Here is a 17,772-nt window from a genome sequence, read left to right as displayed (position 1 = left end):
AGTTATCATAACTCGTCTGCCTTTAGTGACGACTTTAAAACCACCATAAAGTACCAGTGATGAACAAGATGCTAATCGCGTTAGCTTTTCTATGGCGTTTCAAATGTTAAGTTAGCATCTATGCTAACTGCTGGTCAACAGCTTGTGATTAATGATTTAAGCATGTTATTGTCCACTCTTTGTTAGGCATTAAAATATAAAAATCAGTGCTTATTTATGTAACAAAAAAAAAAAAAAAGCCAGTCATTTAAATGTCAAAATGCATCAATAATTGTTTTATAATTTTACAGCACAAGCCTGAATTTAACTGTGAGATTCCCGCCCAAAGTATATATGTGAGAAAACATCTTATTCACTGTTGGAAGGTGGATATAATACAAACTGGGATGAGTGAGTGTTTCTGCCCCCTGGCTGCACGTCTATAAAGTGGATAATAAACCATCAACACATCATGTAAAAGGAGAGAAGTGCTTTTGTTTTGAAAGGAAACCTATTTGGTCTATCGGACAGGTCTAAATGAGAAGCATTCAGGCTGTAAGAAGCTAAAATTAATATTTGGATTATCAAACCCAACTCGTCGTCTCACATGCAGCTACTGAACGAACTGTCATGCAGTCCCTAAGAATATCAGAGGTAAATGTCAGAACACCGAGCAGCTAAAACACATTTTATTACTCAGGCACAATAATCCCATGCATAATTAGTCATTTGTGTCCTCTGAGAGATGCGACGCAGATGGAGGAGTAGGGAACGGATTCACAAATGTGCTGAAACGCTGCCAGCTTTGTGGTTAAAAAGGAAAAACAAAACAAAACAAAAAAAGAGCAAGTGAGGGGAGAGGGAATAATGTGGAGTAGAAGGGTGATTACCATGCCTGTTGGTGGTGGTCATCCCTGATGCAAAGGAAAATTTAAAAAATATAAGAAGTCACAGGAATACGGAGGAGGGCAGGACAGGAGGAGAATCAACACGGACGACCTCCGTGGACATGCTCTGATCTGCGCTCCCTCCGAGTCCTCACCTTTCTTGGTCATGTAGTTCATGCTGTTCGCCACCGCCGCGCTCTTCTCCTTCGTTTCCAGGCTGGAGAAACGAGCGTAGTCGTCTATGAAGAAGTTGTCTGGGGGGAAAAAGGAGAGTGAGCGGGTATTAGTCAACAATGGTGACCCAGTTCACGCAAAGAAATTAACGTCCCGCCGTCTGCCTGATGACACAACGATTCTTCAGTCAGCAACGAGTTTGATCTGCAGCTGCCTCTGAGCCGAGCTGAATTCAACAGACTTCCAGAACTAAATTATTTTTACTGTTGTTTCAAATATAATATTTAAAGCTCAGCTTTCCTCACAGGAACGCATCGTTTTAGACCAGGGGTGGCCAACCCTGGTCCTCGAGGGCCACCATCCTGCATGTTTTCCTTGTTTCCCTGCTCCAACACACCTGATTCAGTGGTTAAATTACCTCTTCATGTTCTGCAGAAGCCTGTTAATCATCCACTGACTCAAATCAGACGTGTTGGAGCAGAGAAACAAGTAAAACATGCAGGATGGTGGACCTCCAGGACCAGGATTGGAGACAACTGTTTTAGACAAACATTGAAAAAGCTCACAGTGAATGTTGTAAATGACTCTCAGCTACTACCACATCAAGCTTCAGCTCAGTAAATCTAACTAATCTGGATCCTTTTTCGTGTTTGGCTAACGTTTATTGACCACAACTACGGCGGCCATCTTGAGCTGGACTGGCTCCAGAGGTTAATCGTTTGGAAATGTGCCTTTTAAGGATCACTTTCTGCAAGTTTTGTTTCTGTCCAGTAGGAGGTGAGATCTTTTACTAACAGGCAAACACGCAGGAGGGCGATAATAAAGACCATGATATGATTTGCTGTTAGGCTCACATTCATAAAAGTAACTCCAAACTGAAAAAAAAAGGATAATTGTAAATCAGAAAACTGAGCTTAAATGAGACAGAGACGGTCGTTTCCTTCCGCTGCTCCCTGCTCACACGTAGGTTTTCAGGCCTACACCACGTCTCCGTGGACTCACTGGTGCTGGACAGGTCCAGGTAGGTCCTGCTGGTGGACAGCACCCTGGGGTTGAGGCGGGGAACGACGCTGGGCTGATTCATGATGAACTCCACCACGTCGTGATCTGTAGCCAGCTCGCCCTGCGAAGCAAACAAAATTTAGGGTTCGGAAGCCCCGAGTCAGGGAGGACATTCTTCACTGTCGCCGCGGCGCCGACAGTGATGCAGTGCGTCGTTTTCTGCAGGCTGTAAGTCACGGTTTTTAAATAAACAAATAAAGAAGTCCCCCTGAATGCTAATGGATTGCAAACACTGAAGTTCCCCTCATGAAAGTTTCTGTTTAACATTGATAAATGTGAAGTCCAACGCCACGTCGTGCTGTTTATCTGCTGTTCGCATGAATTAAACACATCTCAGCATGCCGAAATGGCTGAGAAAAAAGAAATAAATAAAAAGGCGTTTGGCTCCTGTGAATGTAGGGATAAGATTAAAAAAGGAAATAGAACAGATGGCACGCTCACAGACAGCGTTGATTTCACAACCGCAATTTAGGTGGACAAATTAGCGTCTTCGGCTTTCTCCCTTTTTGGCTTTTTTTTTTTTAATTAAAACATTTTCTGTTAGAGCCATCAGTCATTATTTTTAGACTGCAGAGTGAATAAAGAGGAAAGTTTTCATTAATCTTGACTCTACTGCAATAAAAAAAAGGTAGAAGATAATAAAGAATTAAAACGTTTTGGACACAAATTTTCACGTTTTGATCGTCGTAAGCCCTGATTTACAGTATAAGTGTGTGTATGTGTGTGTGTAACGCACCAGGTAGACGGCCCTCTGGTAGAAGGAGGTGGTCTCCAGGATTTTCTGCATCGTGACGGTCTCCAGCTCGTCTGGGTCCAGCTGCTCCCGCTGGTACGGGATGCCGTTGTACATGACCACGGGCAGGGAGCCCACTCCCGTTTGCTCGTAGTACGCCCGGCCCTCCTGAGGGCGGACAGAAACTGTCCAATTACCCTCTCCTAACAACCACGGCACGAGAGAACGGACGGAGGAAATTCTGATGTTCGAATCAAAGATCTCATCTGAGCGTGTGACGGGGATGACTCTCAGCTACTACCACACCAGATCTCAGCTCAATATCTGTAAAACTGACTGAGTTGAGTCACTTTGTGTGTTTCCAAAGTTAGGTTGGATCTGGCGGCCATCTTGAATTGGATTGACTCTAAACATTAATCAGCTGTTGATGTCCAACTAATGATTATTTCCTGAACGTTTCATTAAAATCTGTCCACTAGTTTACAAGGTATTGTGCTAATAGACATACAAAGTTGACTAATAATCAAAGAGCTTCTGCAATCTGTTAGAGCTCAGAGTGTGTGTTGGGGAGGACTCTCAGCTACTACCACACCAGATCTCAGCTCAATATCTGTAAAGCTGACTGAGTCTGAGTCATTTCTTGTGTTTGCTACAAGAAACAAAAACATAACAAAGCAGCTGAGCAGGTTTGTTTTAGCTTTAAACAGCTGTGGATGAACTACTGGCAGACTGAGTCCAATAATCCTTCTGTAATCCAGGGGGTTAAAGTTAGCAGAAAGGCTGCGTCAGGATTCAGGTGGTCTTACCTTCCTGTTGGTGTCGTAGCTGGAGTCGGCCCCGAGAACACTGCTGACCTCCACGTAGGGATATCTCTTCTCCAGCACTTTAACGACATCCCCGACGCTCAGCCGCCCGCCGATCGGCACGCGGTTGAACATCTAGTAGAAGAAAGCCAGACGAATTAGGTAAAAAAAAAGGGGACATTTTAAGACGAAACGCTTCAGTGAGCGGCGGTTTTCTCGGCCGCGCTCACCGAGATGACGGCTTCGAAGGCGCTGTGGCTGTCCGCCTCGTCTCTGATGTAGTTGTACGCTCGGACGAGCGCCACCCCCGCGTCCTGCATGCCGTCGACGTCGTCTTCGTCCGACACCACGAACACCATCCCGATCCTTGACCACACACACACACACACACACACACACACACACACAGGTGAGGATCAGACACGCGACTCGCAGTGCGTGAAGAATCAGATTCAGATCAGGCGCGGCAAACACCAACCTGAGAGGGATGTTGTTGTCATAAAACATCTCTGCCACACCCAGCAGCTCACTGGTGTTCTCCTGGGTCGGGTCCAGCATGATCACCTGCAAAAAGGGCACGTGTTGATATCCTGCCCCCCCGCCACCATCCCAATATTAACGGATTCATTCGAAGCCGATTTACCAGATTGTGAAAGTTCTTGCGGATCTGCCTGATGACTCCGGGGAAGGTCGGCCTGAGCAGCTCCTGCACGTTGTAGGGCCACGAGCTGTACTTGTGGTCCGTCTCCAGGTTGTTAATCCACTAAAACACACAAAAAATAAATATAAAAATGGCTGAGCTGGTGACTTATAACTAGCACCATTAAGTTGTAAGATTGTATTCTTCTGCACGGGTTGTGATAAGGACGTGGCGCTCTTACGTAGATGGCAGGGTTGCGGATGTCGACGGCGTAGTCCGAGTCCGAGGGCTGGACGTTGAGCTTCAGGATGTCGTGGATGTAGGGCGTCTCCACCAGCAGCGAGCGCAGACCCTCCATGACCCTCGCCTCGCTGCGCAGCACGTCCAGCACACTGCAGCGCAGCAACGAGACACGGGCGAGCGAGCCAGTGTGGGACACACATGTGACTGATGAGTCAGATAATTGGTAATTGCACATAAAAACAGCTGAAAACGGCAAATAATTATCTGTCATTTCACTAAAAACCACGCTAGCATCTTAAATAATGACTCAGTTTCATTCTACAGTCATGTGCCCCAGCGTTTTCACTTCCTTCATCCCAACACTTGACATTTTTATTTAAAAGTCCACTCAAATATTCACTTATTATTAAAATAGTTCCTTAATAATCACACAATCCATTGAATGGCAACTTAAACTGTTGAGTGAAAGACTTTACATGATGAGTCGTCAAATCAAATGCATTTTTGAGCTGGAATTTCAGAATAACCCACTGATAATTAAAGGCAAAACATTCTTTGAAGGCCCGCCGCCTCTCATGATCTTATGATGAGCAGGGATGGAGCTGAAGCCGTTTAAGTCCAAACCTGTAGCCATTTTTTGTGTTTTTAAGGCTTGAATCCATCTGACTCCAGAAACGAATCAGCTGCGATGATTCGTTAAATAATAAAGCACTTATTTGACATGGCGGGCGGGTTGCGTGTACCTGAAGATGTCTTGTGTGTCCAGATCTATATGCAGCCCGTTGATGAACAGGGCCGACTCCCCCGGCTGCAGCCCCAGCGTCCCTTTGAAAAACTACAAAAGATCGAGAGAGAGAGAAATGTCAAAGTGACTAAACGGCCCGCTCCGCCATCAAACACCCAGAGCTGCTCGTGCAACATCGGCCAAGTGGCTCGGCCCGCTCTGCGGCGTGGAACATCAAAACCCCCCCGTCTGCGCGGCTGATACAGCGTTGGGCTCAAAGCTCTAACGAGGCGGGCTGACAGCTCAAAACGAGTCCTGACAGCTTTGTTCCGAGTCGGTCTGTTTAGAGCAATCACACCCCGCGCCAAACAAATCTAATTATTAGGGAAAATAAAGGTGTGTGAATGTGCGCATGAAGCTGTGTGTGTGTGTGCGTGTGTGTAGAGGCGAAGGAGGGCTTGAAGTCATTCTGGTGCAGTCAAATCTCATTACAAAAAGACAAAGACATCAGATTAATCATACTCCAGACACTGCAATTACAACAAGACATGATTAACACAAATATTGTTCATCCCACTTAAACTGTGTGTGTGTGTGTGTGTGTGTGAGAGAGAGAGAGGAAGAGGTGCTGGTGTCCAAACGGCTTCAATCAATAATCATTTCTTGCCGCAGGACTCCGCTGAATGAATCACCGACTCAGTAATTAGGATGTCTGTCTGCGCACCCCCGCCACCAACCCAAACCTCCTGTCCTCTGCTCGCCGAGATAATGTGAGGAGGAGGAGGAGGAGGAGGAGGAGGGAGCGCGCATCGACAAGAAAAGGGAGTGATTACCTAGTCCGCTATTAGCCGAGCACATTGTCGGAAAACTGAACGCTCTGGAAGTCGGCTGCTGTTTACGATTCGTCACGCAATAATGGGCGTCGAAAACAAATTTTAAAAAAAAACAACAGCCCGCCGACGGGAGGAGCGGCTCTCGTTTCGAGATATTTCCCCGCAGACTTGCAGCTGGCAAGGTGGAGGAGCCGCGGCTGTTATCCGCTTCCTCTTATTGGATCTCACCGGTCGGAAAGGAAATCATTCCCGACCACCCGGTCAGCGAGGAAGGCAAGGAGAGGCTCAGAGCTGAGCAAATATTTAAAAAAATAATAATACAGATTAAACTCAGGGAGGGCCTCTGTTTAGAGATGTAGAACATTTGCACTTTAGTCTCTACATTTTAGGTGGATGCCAACTTTTTGTTTTATTTTAAAACAGAGCAGAACGGCGGTTCTTCGTTCAGCGAATTATTTAGAGAAAGATTTCTGCGTTATGTGGTTCGGGGAAATGAAACGCTTTAGTAAAACCAAATTAAATATTTATACGGAGAACTTTGGGACTCAGAGATTTAACGTTATAGTGCTGGCAGTTCAGAAAGTCAACAGTGGCGACGAGAAAAAGGTCTTCAAAATAAGTTTTCTGGCATAAAAAAGCAGCACTTAAAGTTTAAGTTTGACACAATATGACTGCTAATAAAAAGCTCCTTTTATTTATTGCGTTGTGAGAGTTTATGTGACGAAGTTGTGCTAAATGTGAATATAACTGTAAGCATATATAAGCATGCATATCGCCCGCCAGAGCTGTAGACTGAGATCCCCTCGTGTTGAGAAATGACGGTAAAGGCAGTTTTGCTCAAACCCTGAAAATGACGTGATCTCACTCACGATTTCTCGACCTGCGTTAGCTCTCAGAGTATGTGTTGAGCTACTACCACGCCAAATTTTAGCTCACTGACTGTAAAATTGTCAGAGTTGTGGCTGTTTTTGTGTCATCTAAGGTCAAGTTTTGGTAAAATCCATCCTCTGGTTCATGAGAGACGAAGCCGACGACCAGACATGACGACTTGTTTTATTGTGTTCAGGAGGAACAGATTCCTAAATGTAGTCAAAGACTAAACAAACCTTTTGGTTCTCGCCGATCTCTCTGCGGATCTCAGAGCTGACCACCGTTTTTGTGATGGACCTGCGAGGGGAAAAAAAAAAAGAACAGAATGAACTTTAAAGGCTCGTCAACATCTATACCAACTCAGACTTCTTACTGTAGCTGCTGCTTGTGTGTGTGTGTGTGTGTGTGTGTGTGTGTGCAGTTCCCCCATACCTGGCCTTGGTGGGGAAGTTCTGACTGAGGTCTTTCATGACGTTGAGGGCATCGACAGCGGGAGCGGCGAGAATGCGAGCTGCTGTCTGGAAACTTAAATCTACACGGGAAACAAGAGGAAGAAAGGAAAAAAAAAAAAACTAAACGTGGGTGGAAGAAGGGTTGGTAGGCAAAGAGGGCAAAGCTGTGGAGAGATGATGAGCGGACAAGAGAAGAGAACAGCGAACACACAAGAGGATACAACGCAGGAGAAACAGGAGAAATATCAAAGCAGTGAGAGGGTTTAGAGGGTTTTTTTTCTATTTAAAATGCCTCAAGAAAAAATAATAATCGAACCATTTCTTATTTGAAAAAAAAAAAAAAATGGAAGCATTTCTAGTTTTCCAAACGACGTCTGGTTAAAAACTCAGAGCAGTCGAATGTAATTATTTGTTGGCTTTTGTCAGCTAAGCCCTTCCCTTTAAACCTCCTATAAACTGGTCATTTCTCCTTTTTACTGGATTAACTTGAAGACGGAACGACGTGTAATTTGAACAAACCCAACGACGAGTCAGGTTTATAAAAAATGACGAAGATGCTCAAATGTGAGCGCGCTAATAAAGTGCTGCAGTGATTAGGTTAACAAATGCATTACTCTAAATTAAGCACACGTGGGGGGGTGGGCGGAGCCATCTTCTACCTGCTGCAGCTGCTCACTCGCACCTGAATGGCGGTGGAGGCTCGGGTTAGAGGCTTTCAGCACCAGCCGGCCTTTCTTTTCCCTGAGTGGCAGGCAGCTCGGTGCGCCCGGCGTCTCCTGGGGAGCTGATCGTCTGTCAGAGACGCCTCGGTTTGTGTGTCTGGGGGGGGGGGCGCGCGCGACCCTGTCTGACACGCGGATTGGACCGCAGGGGACGGTCCCGTCTTTCAGTCCCGCCTGCAGAGGCTCTCTGATGACTCTGGGAGCACGGGGAGCTAAACTGTCCAGGATTATCAACAGGGAACACCAGCAGCTTGAATGAAGTGGAGGTTGCCGACGGATACAGATACTTGGGTGAACGGCAGACGGGACTGGAGCTCCAACACCGAAGGGGAGGAGCAGGCTTTATGTTCTGAGGAAGCTCAGATCCGTCATCGTGTGCAGAAAGGTGCTGGAGATCTAACAGTCTGTGCTCTGCTGGAGGAGCAACATCGATGCCAGGAGGTCACCGAACAAACTCCTCCCCGTCGTGGAGAATCCGTCCGATCCCCTTCATGACACATTAAAGGCGGCGAAGCTCCTTTTTTCCCCCCAACAGCCTCATTCAGGAAATCATTCCTGCCGTGTGCAATTTCCCTTCATCACATCTCTGTCTAACAGAGGTTAACGTGGCCCCGCTTTGTTTTGAGACTTCAAAATGAGCTTATTCATCTTCCTAAAACTGGAACAATTTATTAGTTTAAACATTTGACGTTTGCTTTGTTCCACAGTGAACACTAGGTTGTGTGTTTTACAGCTGTATTTACTTCTGAGCGTCATGTTTTTAATTTTAAACTTGTCTGCTGCTGTATTAAACCAGTTTCCCTCAGGGGGTTAATAAAGTACCTTACCATTGTTCTATTCTTAAACCTGAAACACTGAACAGCACAGACACTGAATGAAGTGAATCCAATAAACCTGAAAGCATGTGGATGTCTTTAAACTGCACTGATGTCACTAAAACAGCTGCTTTTTAAGTAAATTTGCATTTAAAAACAGCATATTAAACATAAATGTTTCAGCTTTAAAGCAGATGATTAAAAGGCCTAATGTACACAAGGAATTAATCAACTTGTAGTAAATGTAAACATCTTCAGGAAAGTTCTGTGCACTTGCAGCAGGGCTTTCCAAGAAAAGAACGACCGTAGCGAGGATTATTTCAATGCGGCGAGCCTCTCTGTAATGGTGTTGTAGCCTGTGATTATTAGCCCCTGGAGGTCTTCCGCTCTTTGTAAACAGGCTGAGCTAATGAGCCCCAGTGGGCTGGAAGATAAAGACGGGCGCCTGCGTGTCAGCCTGACAGCCAAGCTCGGCCCCCTCATCCCCCCTCGCATCTTTTATTCGCCACAATCAAAGCGGCTCGGCGCTCGCATCCTGAACGCGCCTGATTACAGACTTTCTATGCACGTCGGGCTTTTAGAAAACTTTACACGCTAACAGCTTCAGTCTGTGTGTGATAATAAATAATGAAGGAAAAAAAAGAGAGGGATACGATTTAAAAGCACCTATAGTTAGATCTGTGCGTGGAATTAATAACTCCGGCTGAGGTTTGTGCTTTAAAATAAGCTAATAAGAACCGTGAGCGCGTACAGACTGACAGCAGAGTAATTAATTTGACACGTCTGTTGACATTCATCCAGCATCATAGGGGCCAAGTAAGAAACTCAAACTCTGATCTGAAGTGACAGCCAGCCTCGCAGTTCATTTATCTTCTCTGACAGTTACAAATTTCTTACGAAAAAAATCAAAAATATTAAATACTGAAATATGACGACGGCGGCTCGGGGCCGAACCGGAGCCTGAAAGAGTCGAGCGAGTATGACCGAAACTCTGTGTGTCGAGCCGCAGTAGAAGTGCTGCGTGTGTGTGTGTGGCGGGGGGGGGGTGGTGGGGGGGGTCTTTTACTCGGAGCAAATACTAAAAATGGGACAGAAGCTCGGCGCGCTTCTGGCTGCACTCGTTTACGGTTTTTGAACGCCCCGGACGCAGAAACTGCACCGACTGGCTCTGCCGATATCAAGACAGATGGTTGGTCCGATCTCGTTCCAAGCGCGCCCGCACGTTCCCAACTGGGGACAGCTTCCCGCGTGGAGCACGATCGATCCGTCGCGCGAGGTTCGTGTTCCTGAAAAGATCCTATCAATCATTTCATACCGCAAATCTAAAAGGCGACATTTATGCCGACTCTTAAATTGTCCCCAGGTGTGAGTGGGATGTTTGTCTCTGTGTGGCCCTGGGATGGACTTGCGACCTGTCCAGGGTGTCCCCCGCCTCTCGCACAGTGACTGCTGGGGATAGGCATCAGCTACCCGCGACCCGGAATGGAGAAGCGGGTAAAGAAAATGGATGGAAGGACATTTATGCCCCTTTTTTATAGGTTTCTTCTATGATTTTGTTTAAAAACTGCAGAAATATTCAAGAGATCTACCTAATTATCGCCCGCCACTGAAGGGACAAGACAGCTGATTGTCCTTAAGCAACATTGGCGTGGTAGTAGCCGAGAGTTGTCCTCAACAAGTACTTCAAGCGCCGACAGATCGGGCAACGTCACAGGAGATCATTTACAAGGTTGGACTAAAACGGCTGCGACGACTTTGCTTCTTCTCCGGGCTTAAAAGTCTGGCAGGAAAGGCGGCGGGCGACACGCACCCCTTCGAGGAAAGCTAGGCCTTTAATTCTAACATTAATTATTTGGGTCGAGATAAGCTGCTGCTGCTGCTGTGGTGTTAGTTTAGTCACACAGGTGCATTTAGAGGATCATAGAACTGATTTTCCTTTTTTTAAAAAAAGGGATGTGAATAATAACTGTAAAATGACAGCTTCACTGTTTATATTTGCTAACCTGTTAATATGCTTCCTCTGCCACTTTTGTTTGTTTTGGTCAGCTGTATAATTATTCCTAATACCACAAACAAATGCTTCCTCTCCTAGTCTGTTTGTATTCAGAAAGAGGAGAAAAAAATAACACCTGATAATCCACTGATGGCCAAATGAAGAAAAACATGATTTGGAGGGAGGCCCACCTTGCATTTGCCAGACTTTTAGAGGTGCCATCTCATTGGTGCTTTCCACCAAATGCTTCCTCAGCTCCTTTAGCTGCTCCTTCAGCTCCGGGTAGATGGTCCTGGTGAGGAAACACAGACACAGAGGGCGAAAGAAATACAGCTGCTAAAAGACTACGGCGCTAATTAAAAGAGAGCGGCTGACTTTGTGGATTGATTTAGTTATTTTCAGGTTAGTTGGGCAGAGATATGGTCAGTGCTTCAGGGGAATTAAGTGTGGAAAACAAAAGCGAAGCAAAAAAAAAGAAGCTTGGCTGCGATGAGTGCGCTTGGTGCAGGCTCCTGGAACCGAACCAAGCGTTGAAATTTTATCACGGCCTAACACAGAGACACTTACTTGAGTTTGCCAAAAAGGAATCCCTGGACCTCGTCCACGGGATCGTTCTCGCCAATCACCGTGGCGTTCACCTCCTCCCCTAGAAACAGGAATCAATTTAGCTCGATATTCATGTCAGGACTCCTGTGGGCTTATGGCCAGCGTGGGCATGTGTGTGTTCACAAAATGAAGTCCTGAGAGAGAGAGAGACTGTGTGTGTGTGTGTGTGTGTGCGCACCTTGGACTTGTGTGTCATCCTTCGCCTTGTACTCCTGGTTTTTGATGGCCAGCTCGACTCCATACCCCGACAGGAACACTTTCTTTTCACTTGGATTCTGGAGGGAAAGAGGGAAGGTGTTGTGAGACGTACAGCGAGGAGACGGTGTCCCCGTCCATCTGAAAGGCTCCCGTCAGCTGTCCCATGTCCTCCTGATGATCAGCAGCAGGACACGGAAGACATTAGCTGTCCGCTGACCCGAATCCTTGGAATAAAGAGCAAGAGTTGCAGCATTCTGACACGAGCCTAAAGACTTCAGATGGCAGATGGCAGGAATAATTTAGCATAATCAAAGGGAGAAATAAACGGATCGGCTGTATCTGCATGTGAGGAAAGAAGAAATCCAACTTCGACTTGGCATGAGAAGCTGGTGAAACACTTTTCCTCCCAGGTGTAAATGAGGAGCCTACTTAAACTGCAGGGGTTTTTACAGATAAGGATAGCTGAGAGAACAAGTGCTCCCAAATCATTATTTTGCCATATGTTCCTGAAATATGGACATCTGGCACGTTCTCTTGTTGCAGTAATAAGTAAATGGACTACTTTTAGATCGTGCTTTAACTGAGCTCTCAGTGGGTTCTTTAACTCTACACGCTGCATTCCTCCATCATAAAACCCATTCACTCTGCACGTTCTACTCTTCGCAGTCTGTTTTAGGTTACGGAGTCCTTTTCATGTCAAACGTACAACCCCACAGCGTGGACCAACAAACAGATTTATGTTTTTGTGACAAATCTATGGTCTGAATCAAACTGCTCCTAAGGCAGGTTGGTCCGAGGTGACAGGCCAGACAAAAATCGGTTCAAAACCACTTGTATGGACAAAAAGACAGCAAGACACTCGCTGCCAATCGCCTGAACGTGGGTTACCGGGGGAGGGGCTCGTCGGCGAGCGCCTGGTGATCGAGCCTCTACTGATGGGGCCCGGTCGGGCTCAGCTTAAATGAGTTACATGGGTTAGCCTTCCTGTGGGCCCACCACAGGAACACAGAGTTTACTGCGGGTTGGCTGCTGTTGACCTCGACTAGCGGTCAACAGCAACTAGTCATCAGGCGGAGGAAGGAGTACTTTCTTTATCCCCACCAACGCGTCTTCCATGGGGGAAGATGAGTCTGGGGTCTCTTGGCTGAGTCCAGCCAGAACCGGGACCGAGGATGGATGAGACCTGTCCTGAGTTCCTTCAGGCTCAGGATGTTGCTGCTTGGTTGCCTTTGCAACACTGCGTGGACATCATGAGACTGGATTCAGGAGGAACAATGTGGGTTCCATCCCAGCTGTGGAACACTGGACCAGCTCTTTACCCTCACTAGGGTCCTCAAGGGGGCGTGGGGGTTTGCCCAACCAGTCTACATGCGTTTTGTCGACCATATTCCTCAGTGTACCCTGTGGGGGGTGCTCAGTGAGTATGGGATTTGGGGTCCATTACTACAGGCCATTCAGTCCATATACAAACGGTGCAAGGGTCTGGTTTGTGTTTTTACCAAAACTTTGCAAAATGATGCAAAAGTTAATTAAATCTTAGACTATATGCGTCATTTACAGTATAACAAAATTAAAAGACTCATTGTTTGAGCAATTTACATCAAAAAAGTCTGATTTTTACCTTTTAGAAAATGGAATAATGTCAAGGAAAAGTAAAGGCAAGTTCTCCATATGCCGATTGCTTTGTTTCCATACTTCTTTAAAACCTAAGAATTATTTTCACCGCCTTGATTCAGTTAAAAAAAAACAACAGACTTTCTCTATTGCTACTGAAAATCAAGCTCGAGTTTGTCCGTATATTTTAAATCCTTAAATCCTCCCTGCTGGGAGCACCCAGAGGTTGAAACTGGATTTCCGAGCAACGGCTGACGTGATGCTTTGACCATTTCAGATCGACTCTGAATGCACCAGCGGCTAAACAATTACCTGACTTGCGGTTGCTTTTATTGTTTAGCACATGCTTATTTAATGTACTTAATTCCTCATGTGGCGCTTGTGACAGCCAGCATTGTCGGCCGTGACTGCAGGGAGGCGCAGCTGTACTTTCTGAGTTATTGTTACAGAAGTCACAGAGTGCAGGGTCTAGGTTTGCGTCTGTGCGCACAGTGCAGCAGGATGTGGGAGAAGAGCCCGCCGCGGCCCACCCACACAGGCTCCAGCGGGGAGATTTGTTCTTTGAACTGTGAAAAAAGCAAAAGCGCTTTACAGACAGATGCCTTAGATTTAGACACCGAACCCTTCAGTTTTACCACAGACTTGGATAACCTGTTTCAGGTCAGTTTGTGATATAAACAATGAAACTGAACCAATTATTATTATTATTAGGAATGCTGAACCAAAGCGACACCCCCTCTTGTGGGAAACACTTACAGCCAGGTAGTGCCGGAGCACATAGGTTGCCGAGCCTTCTCCGACTCTGGATGTTAAGACTCGATGAAACCTCTGGAAATCCGAACTCCCAAGCTTAGCATAGAGAATGACAACAGGTGCATCTGGGTTTGATCCTGGGTATCTGTGATCGCCTTTGAAAAGGTACGGCTTCGGTCTGGAAGAGAGATGGCGACGCCGCTCAGATTAGATCCTTACTGGATTACGGAAACGGCCGTTTTAATTTCAGCGGTCGTCTTTTTACCTTTCCGCTGCAGCTTTCAACAGCGATCCCAAACTTTCCGCGTCGCACGTCTTCGCTCCGTGGACGCTGACGAAAGCCGAGCAGCCAGGAGGGGGAGGCTCAGTGGACGCGATCTGCAAACACGAGCCGAGATCAGCAACATGACCCTCTGGACGTGCGAGGAGACATTCGTTTTTTTCCCCCGATCTAACATCGGGTCGTCGTGCCGTTACCTGTTGGAGGGAATACACTGTGGCGGAGTAGGCTCGCAGCGAGAGAGCAAGCTTCAGCATGTTCAGCTGGATGGAGCTGAGCAAGGCGCTGGCTCTCTTCACGATCAGCTCGTAGTAGGCCTGATCTGTGTCTGTGTGAGAGCAGATACACAGAGGGTAAGAGGAAAAAACGAGAGAAATACATGCCCACATCCAGAAATGCCAAAGTTTTTAACTCAGGATCTTATAACACTGTAAATGATGCGTTAATAATAGTGACTAGTAGATAAGCTGTGGCGGCCATCTTGAATTGGGTTGACTCCAAATTTTAATGAGCAGTAGATGCACATCCAGTGATTACTTCCTGAATGTTTCAATACAATCCGTCCTGTGGTTCATCAGATATTTTGCTACAAACGAACACAGACAGTGGGCAATGATAATCACATGAGAGAGCAAAACTACAGTTTTTATTGTACCTAATCAGTGGTTTTCTAAATTAAAAATGGTGCATTGCTCTAAACTTAAAGTGATCTTGTCCGTCTCAATCATATCAAACCCTTTCCAAAGAGTCTGTAGCAGTAAATGTGGTCCAACTCTAGTTAACACAGGACAGTGAGTAGAATTTGCAGCTCCTTCATGTCATATTATTATATAAACAAGTACTTCATCAAACACTGACACGGTCCTGCAGTTATTGGCAAAGCAAAGCAAATTTGGATGCAGTCAGCCCTGAGAATAAAAGTGACATCTGGTCTTATAAGTCTTCAGCAGTTTTAAATTACCATCATGCTCTCCCTCTATGTTTTGATTGGCTTCAACAAAGTCCCAGAACTTCTCCTGGCTCTCCTCAGCCAGGAACTCACTGAGGGAAAAAGAAGATAAACGTGACAGTTTCGTCAACTCGCCATGAAATAAAACAAAACGAATTAAAGGAAGTTTTCAATCTGCTAGCAGGAGTTAGGGAACAACATGCGAGGAATAAAACATTCAAAGCTGCGGCGCAGCTGTTCGAACGCAGCTCCAGCAGAGGAGCTGCAAAAATTACTGATTCACTCGTGACGCGACGTTTCCAAAAAAACATAACGCCAAATTCATTCAGAAACGCGAAGGCCGCCACGGTTCAGCGGCGCAGCGTCCCAACCTGGCCTCCAGCAGCAGGGGAGTGTCGGCCCATTTGGTGGTGAGGGTGGTGGTGATCGCCTTCAAATCAGCCCCTCCAGAGACGGCAGACAGCAGCGAGAGCAGCAGAGCGCCCAGAAACCACATCCTCACACCTACGCCAGAAGGAGCAGAGGGTAAAGTTAAAACGGATCCAATCAAACGCAACTTAAAAGAGATGGGTGACGTGGTAATAGTGACTTTGTCCCCAGTAATGAGTCGAGCAGCGGCGTTTTGAGCATCCTGGAGTCGAGGCAGTAACAGGGCCGCTTTTAAAATGATCTTTAAGACGGACAAAACAAGACTTGTTGACATATTTCAGCCACTATGTAAAAAAAGGTGCTTTACTAAATCAAGGAAGTTAAAATGGAGCAGCAGAGTTAATAAGTTGATGGCATGCCAGTTTACCACCCACTGCTGCGGTGAGTCTGTTAGTATGACCGCAGCAGGGCTGACTTGTGCAGTGTTGAAAGCCTTAAAGGGTGCCGCCTCAGGTTTGTGAAACCACTGGGATGCAAAGATAAAAATGATCTGTAGAGCTGAACTCAGGTTAATGAAGATTATCTTTTTCCTCTCTACCTCTTCTGCAGCGCTCTGAAACCAGACTGAAAACTGATTAAAACTGAATACTCTTAAAATGTAGGAATACAGTGTAAAGCCACTTAAAAACAATGTGCCTCATTCAGCAGTGAATGACGGCATCTTAGGAGAACCAGGGGACACATCATCATTCTTCTTCAGCAGCTTAATTTCCATCTTTAGTCCCTTCAACTAGGCCTTTTTAGCTTTTCAGTAAATCATACTGCTCAGATCTGACTGTCCTTTCATCCGAGAGATCCTCAAATGAAAGTGTTCTCTCCTTTTTTTTTTTACAACACCTCTTTAAGTAAACCCAACAAAACAGCGTTGGTCCAGGTCACTACAGAGAACAAATCTAAGCAAACTGTGTAAGGTGAATCATGAAGATTATTAAATGTCCACTGAGTGTTGCTGATCTTTGGTACTTAATTCATTTTAAAGGAAGTACTGATCTCTTTTAGGGTGCTGTGATGTGCTTCTGATGCTAACCTCACTGCTGAACAGTTCTCAGGGACTTCTCCAATGATGATTTGAACTCTTTCAGCCCGTTTGGCTGCTTACAAATTGCACGAGAACCACAGGGTGGAACAAAAGCAACCCGATTTTTTTTCTCATTATGTCTCTATATGCACAGTTTAACCAAATACAACAAAAAGTCTCCCGTGTTAGATTTAAAACGTAGGACTTTAAGTGTAAGGCTCCTGTCTGATTTGGATTTTAATTTGATCATTTGATGTTGTGCTCACACCTGATGTGAAACTAACCAGTGACTTACACCTGAAAAGCAGACAAGCTGCAAAACAAGAGGACAAAAGTTACTAAACATCTGATATAATGTAGATCTAAGGTATATAGTGAAGGACGTAGCCTGACTAAATGGAGGAACGTGAATGAAATCTTGTAAGTGTATTTTACAGTATAAACAGTGTTCTGCACTTGCAAGGATTGGTGTTTTTTTCCTGAGTAAATAAAAAGCGCCATGAACTCCATCCAATAAGAAACTTCAGCGTGGCTCCTCCGGCCAATAAGACGTCAGCTTTTACATCCTGACGAGCCTTAAAGGTGTCTTATTAACGCTACGAGCAAAACGAGCTCTCACTATTATCACTATCGCCGAGGTTTTAGAAGCTTAAGCTGTTTTAATTGCATTTGTGGCCATATTTTGAGCAGAAACCTCACAGCGAGTTTACCTGTCACTAGTTTTAGAGAGCCGCAGGCGGACGCAAATCTTCCCACACAACAAGAAAAACGACCTTATATGCGCTATTTCGGATTCCTCAAAAGCAGTTTTTTACACATTATCTATGAAGAATAGCAATAACTCGAAAATGAAGCTGTTTAAAGCTTCATAGCTTTTAAAAAACCCAAAGGATTTATTGATTAATTCTCACCGAAGCCGGCTGTGTAGCTTCCTGTATGTATGATTTACCAACAGCGTCTGGGTCCTGACAGCCGGATTAGGTGACCACAGCTTT

At 45.7% G+C, this 17,772-nt stretch overlaps 1 protein-coding gene across 3 annotated transcripts in view; it reads right to left on the bottom strand.

The window, feature by feature from the left end:
* Window positions 1-17,772, bottom strand: part of uggt1 (UDP-glucose glycoprotein glucosyltransferase 1) — a 26,141-nt gene extending 8,369 nt beyond the window's left edge. Inside the window, exons 1-21 of one of the 3 annotated variants that reach the window (XM_017415001.3) lie at window positions 17,689-17,772; window positions 15,702-15,834; window positions 15,343-15,422; window positions 14,579-14,709; window positions 14,367-14,479; window positions 14,105-14,279; window positions 11,715-11,811; window positions 11,498-11,576; window positions 11,122-11,222; window positions 7,381-7,480; window positions 7,185-7,245; window positions 5,265-5,356; window positions 4,520-4,670; window positions 4,282-4,401; window positions 4,117-4,202; window positions 3,869-4,004; window positions 3,642-3,773; window positions 2,839-3,003; window positions 2,043-2,163; window positions 1,022-1,120; window positions 870-893 (exon numbers count right to left, since the gene is read on the bottom strand). In XM_017415001.3, coding sequence (XP_017270490.1) covers window positions 870-893; window positions 1,022-1,120; window positions 2,043-2,163; window positions 2,839-3,003; window positions 3,642-3,773; window positions 3,869-4,004; window positions 4,117-4,202; window positions 4,282-4,401; window positions 4,520-4,670; window positions 5,265-5,356; window positions 7,185-7,245; window positions 7,381-7,480; window positions 11,122-11,222; window positions 11,498-11,576; window positions 11,715-11,811; window positions 14,105-14,279; window positions 14,367-14,479; window positions 14,579-14,709; window positions 15,343-15,422; window positions 15,702-15,826 — 2,188 coding nt within the window. In that variant the 5' untranslated portion in view covers window positions 15,827-15,834; window positions 17,689-17,772. Of the gene's footprint in view, window positions 1-869; window positions 894-1,021; window positions 1,121-2,042; window positions 2,164-2,838; window positions 3,004-3,641; window positions 3,774-3,868; window positions 4,005-4,116; window positions 4,203-4,281; window positions 4,402-4,519; window positions 4,671-5,264; window positions 5,357-7,184; window positions 7,246-7,380; window positions 7,481-11,121; window positions 11,223-11,497; window positions 11,577-11,714; window positions 11,812-14,104; window positions 14,280-14,366; window positions 14,480-14,578; window positions 14,710-15,342; window positions 15,423-15,701; window positions 15,835-17,487; window positions 17,507-17,688 lie in introns of those variants that run through there. The other 2 variants (XM_025004859.2, XM_017415009.3) reach the window with 2 other exon arrangements.

The sequence above is a fragment of the Kryptolebias marmoratus genome, linkage group LG10 (assembly GCF_001649575.2).
Source record: "Kryptolebias marmoratus isolate JLee-2015 linkage group LG10, ASM164957v2, whole genome shotgun sequence".
Lineage (NCBI taxonomy): Eukaryota > Metazoa > Chordata > Actinopteri > Cyprinodontiformes > Rivulidae > Kryptolebias > Kryptolebias marmoratus.
The sequence above is the reverse complement of the archived record's forward strand: the minus strand, read 5'-3'. Positions and strand labels throughout refer to the sequence as shown.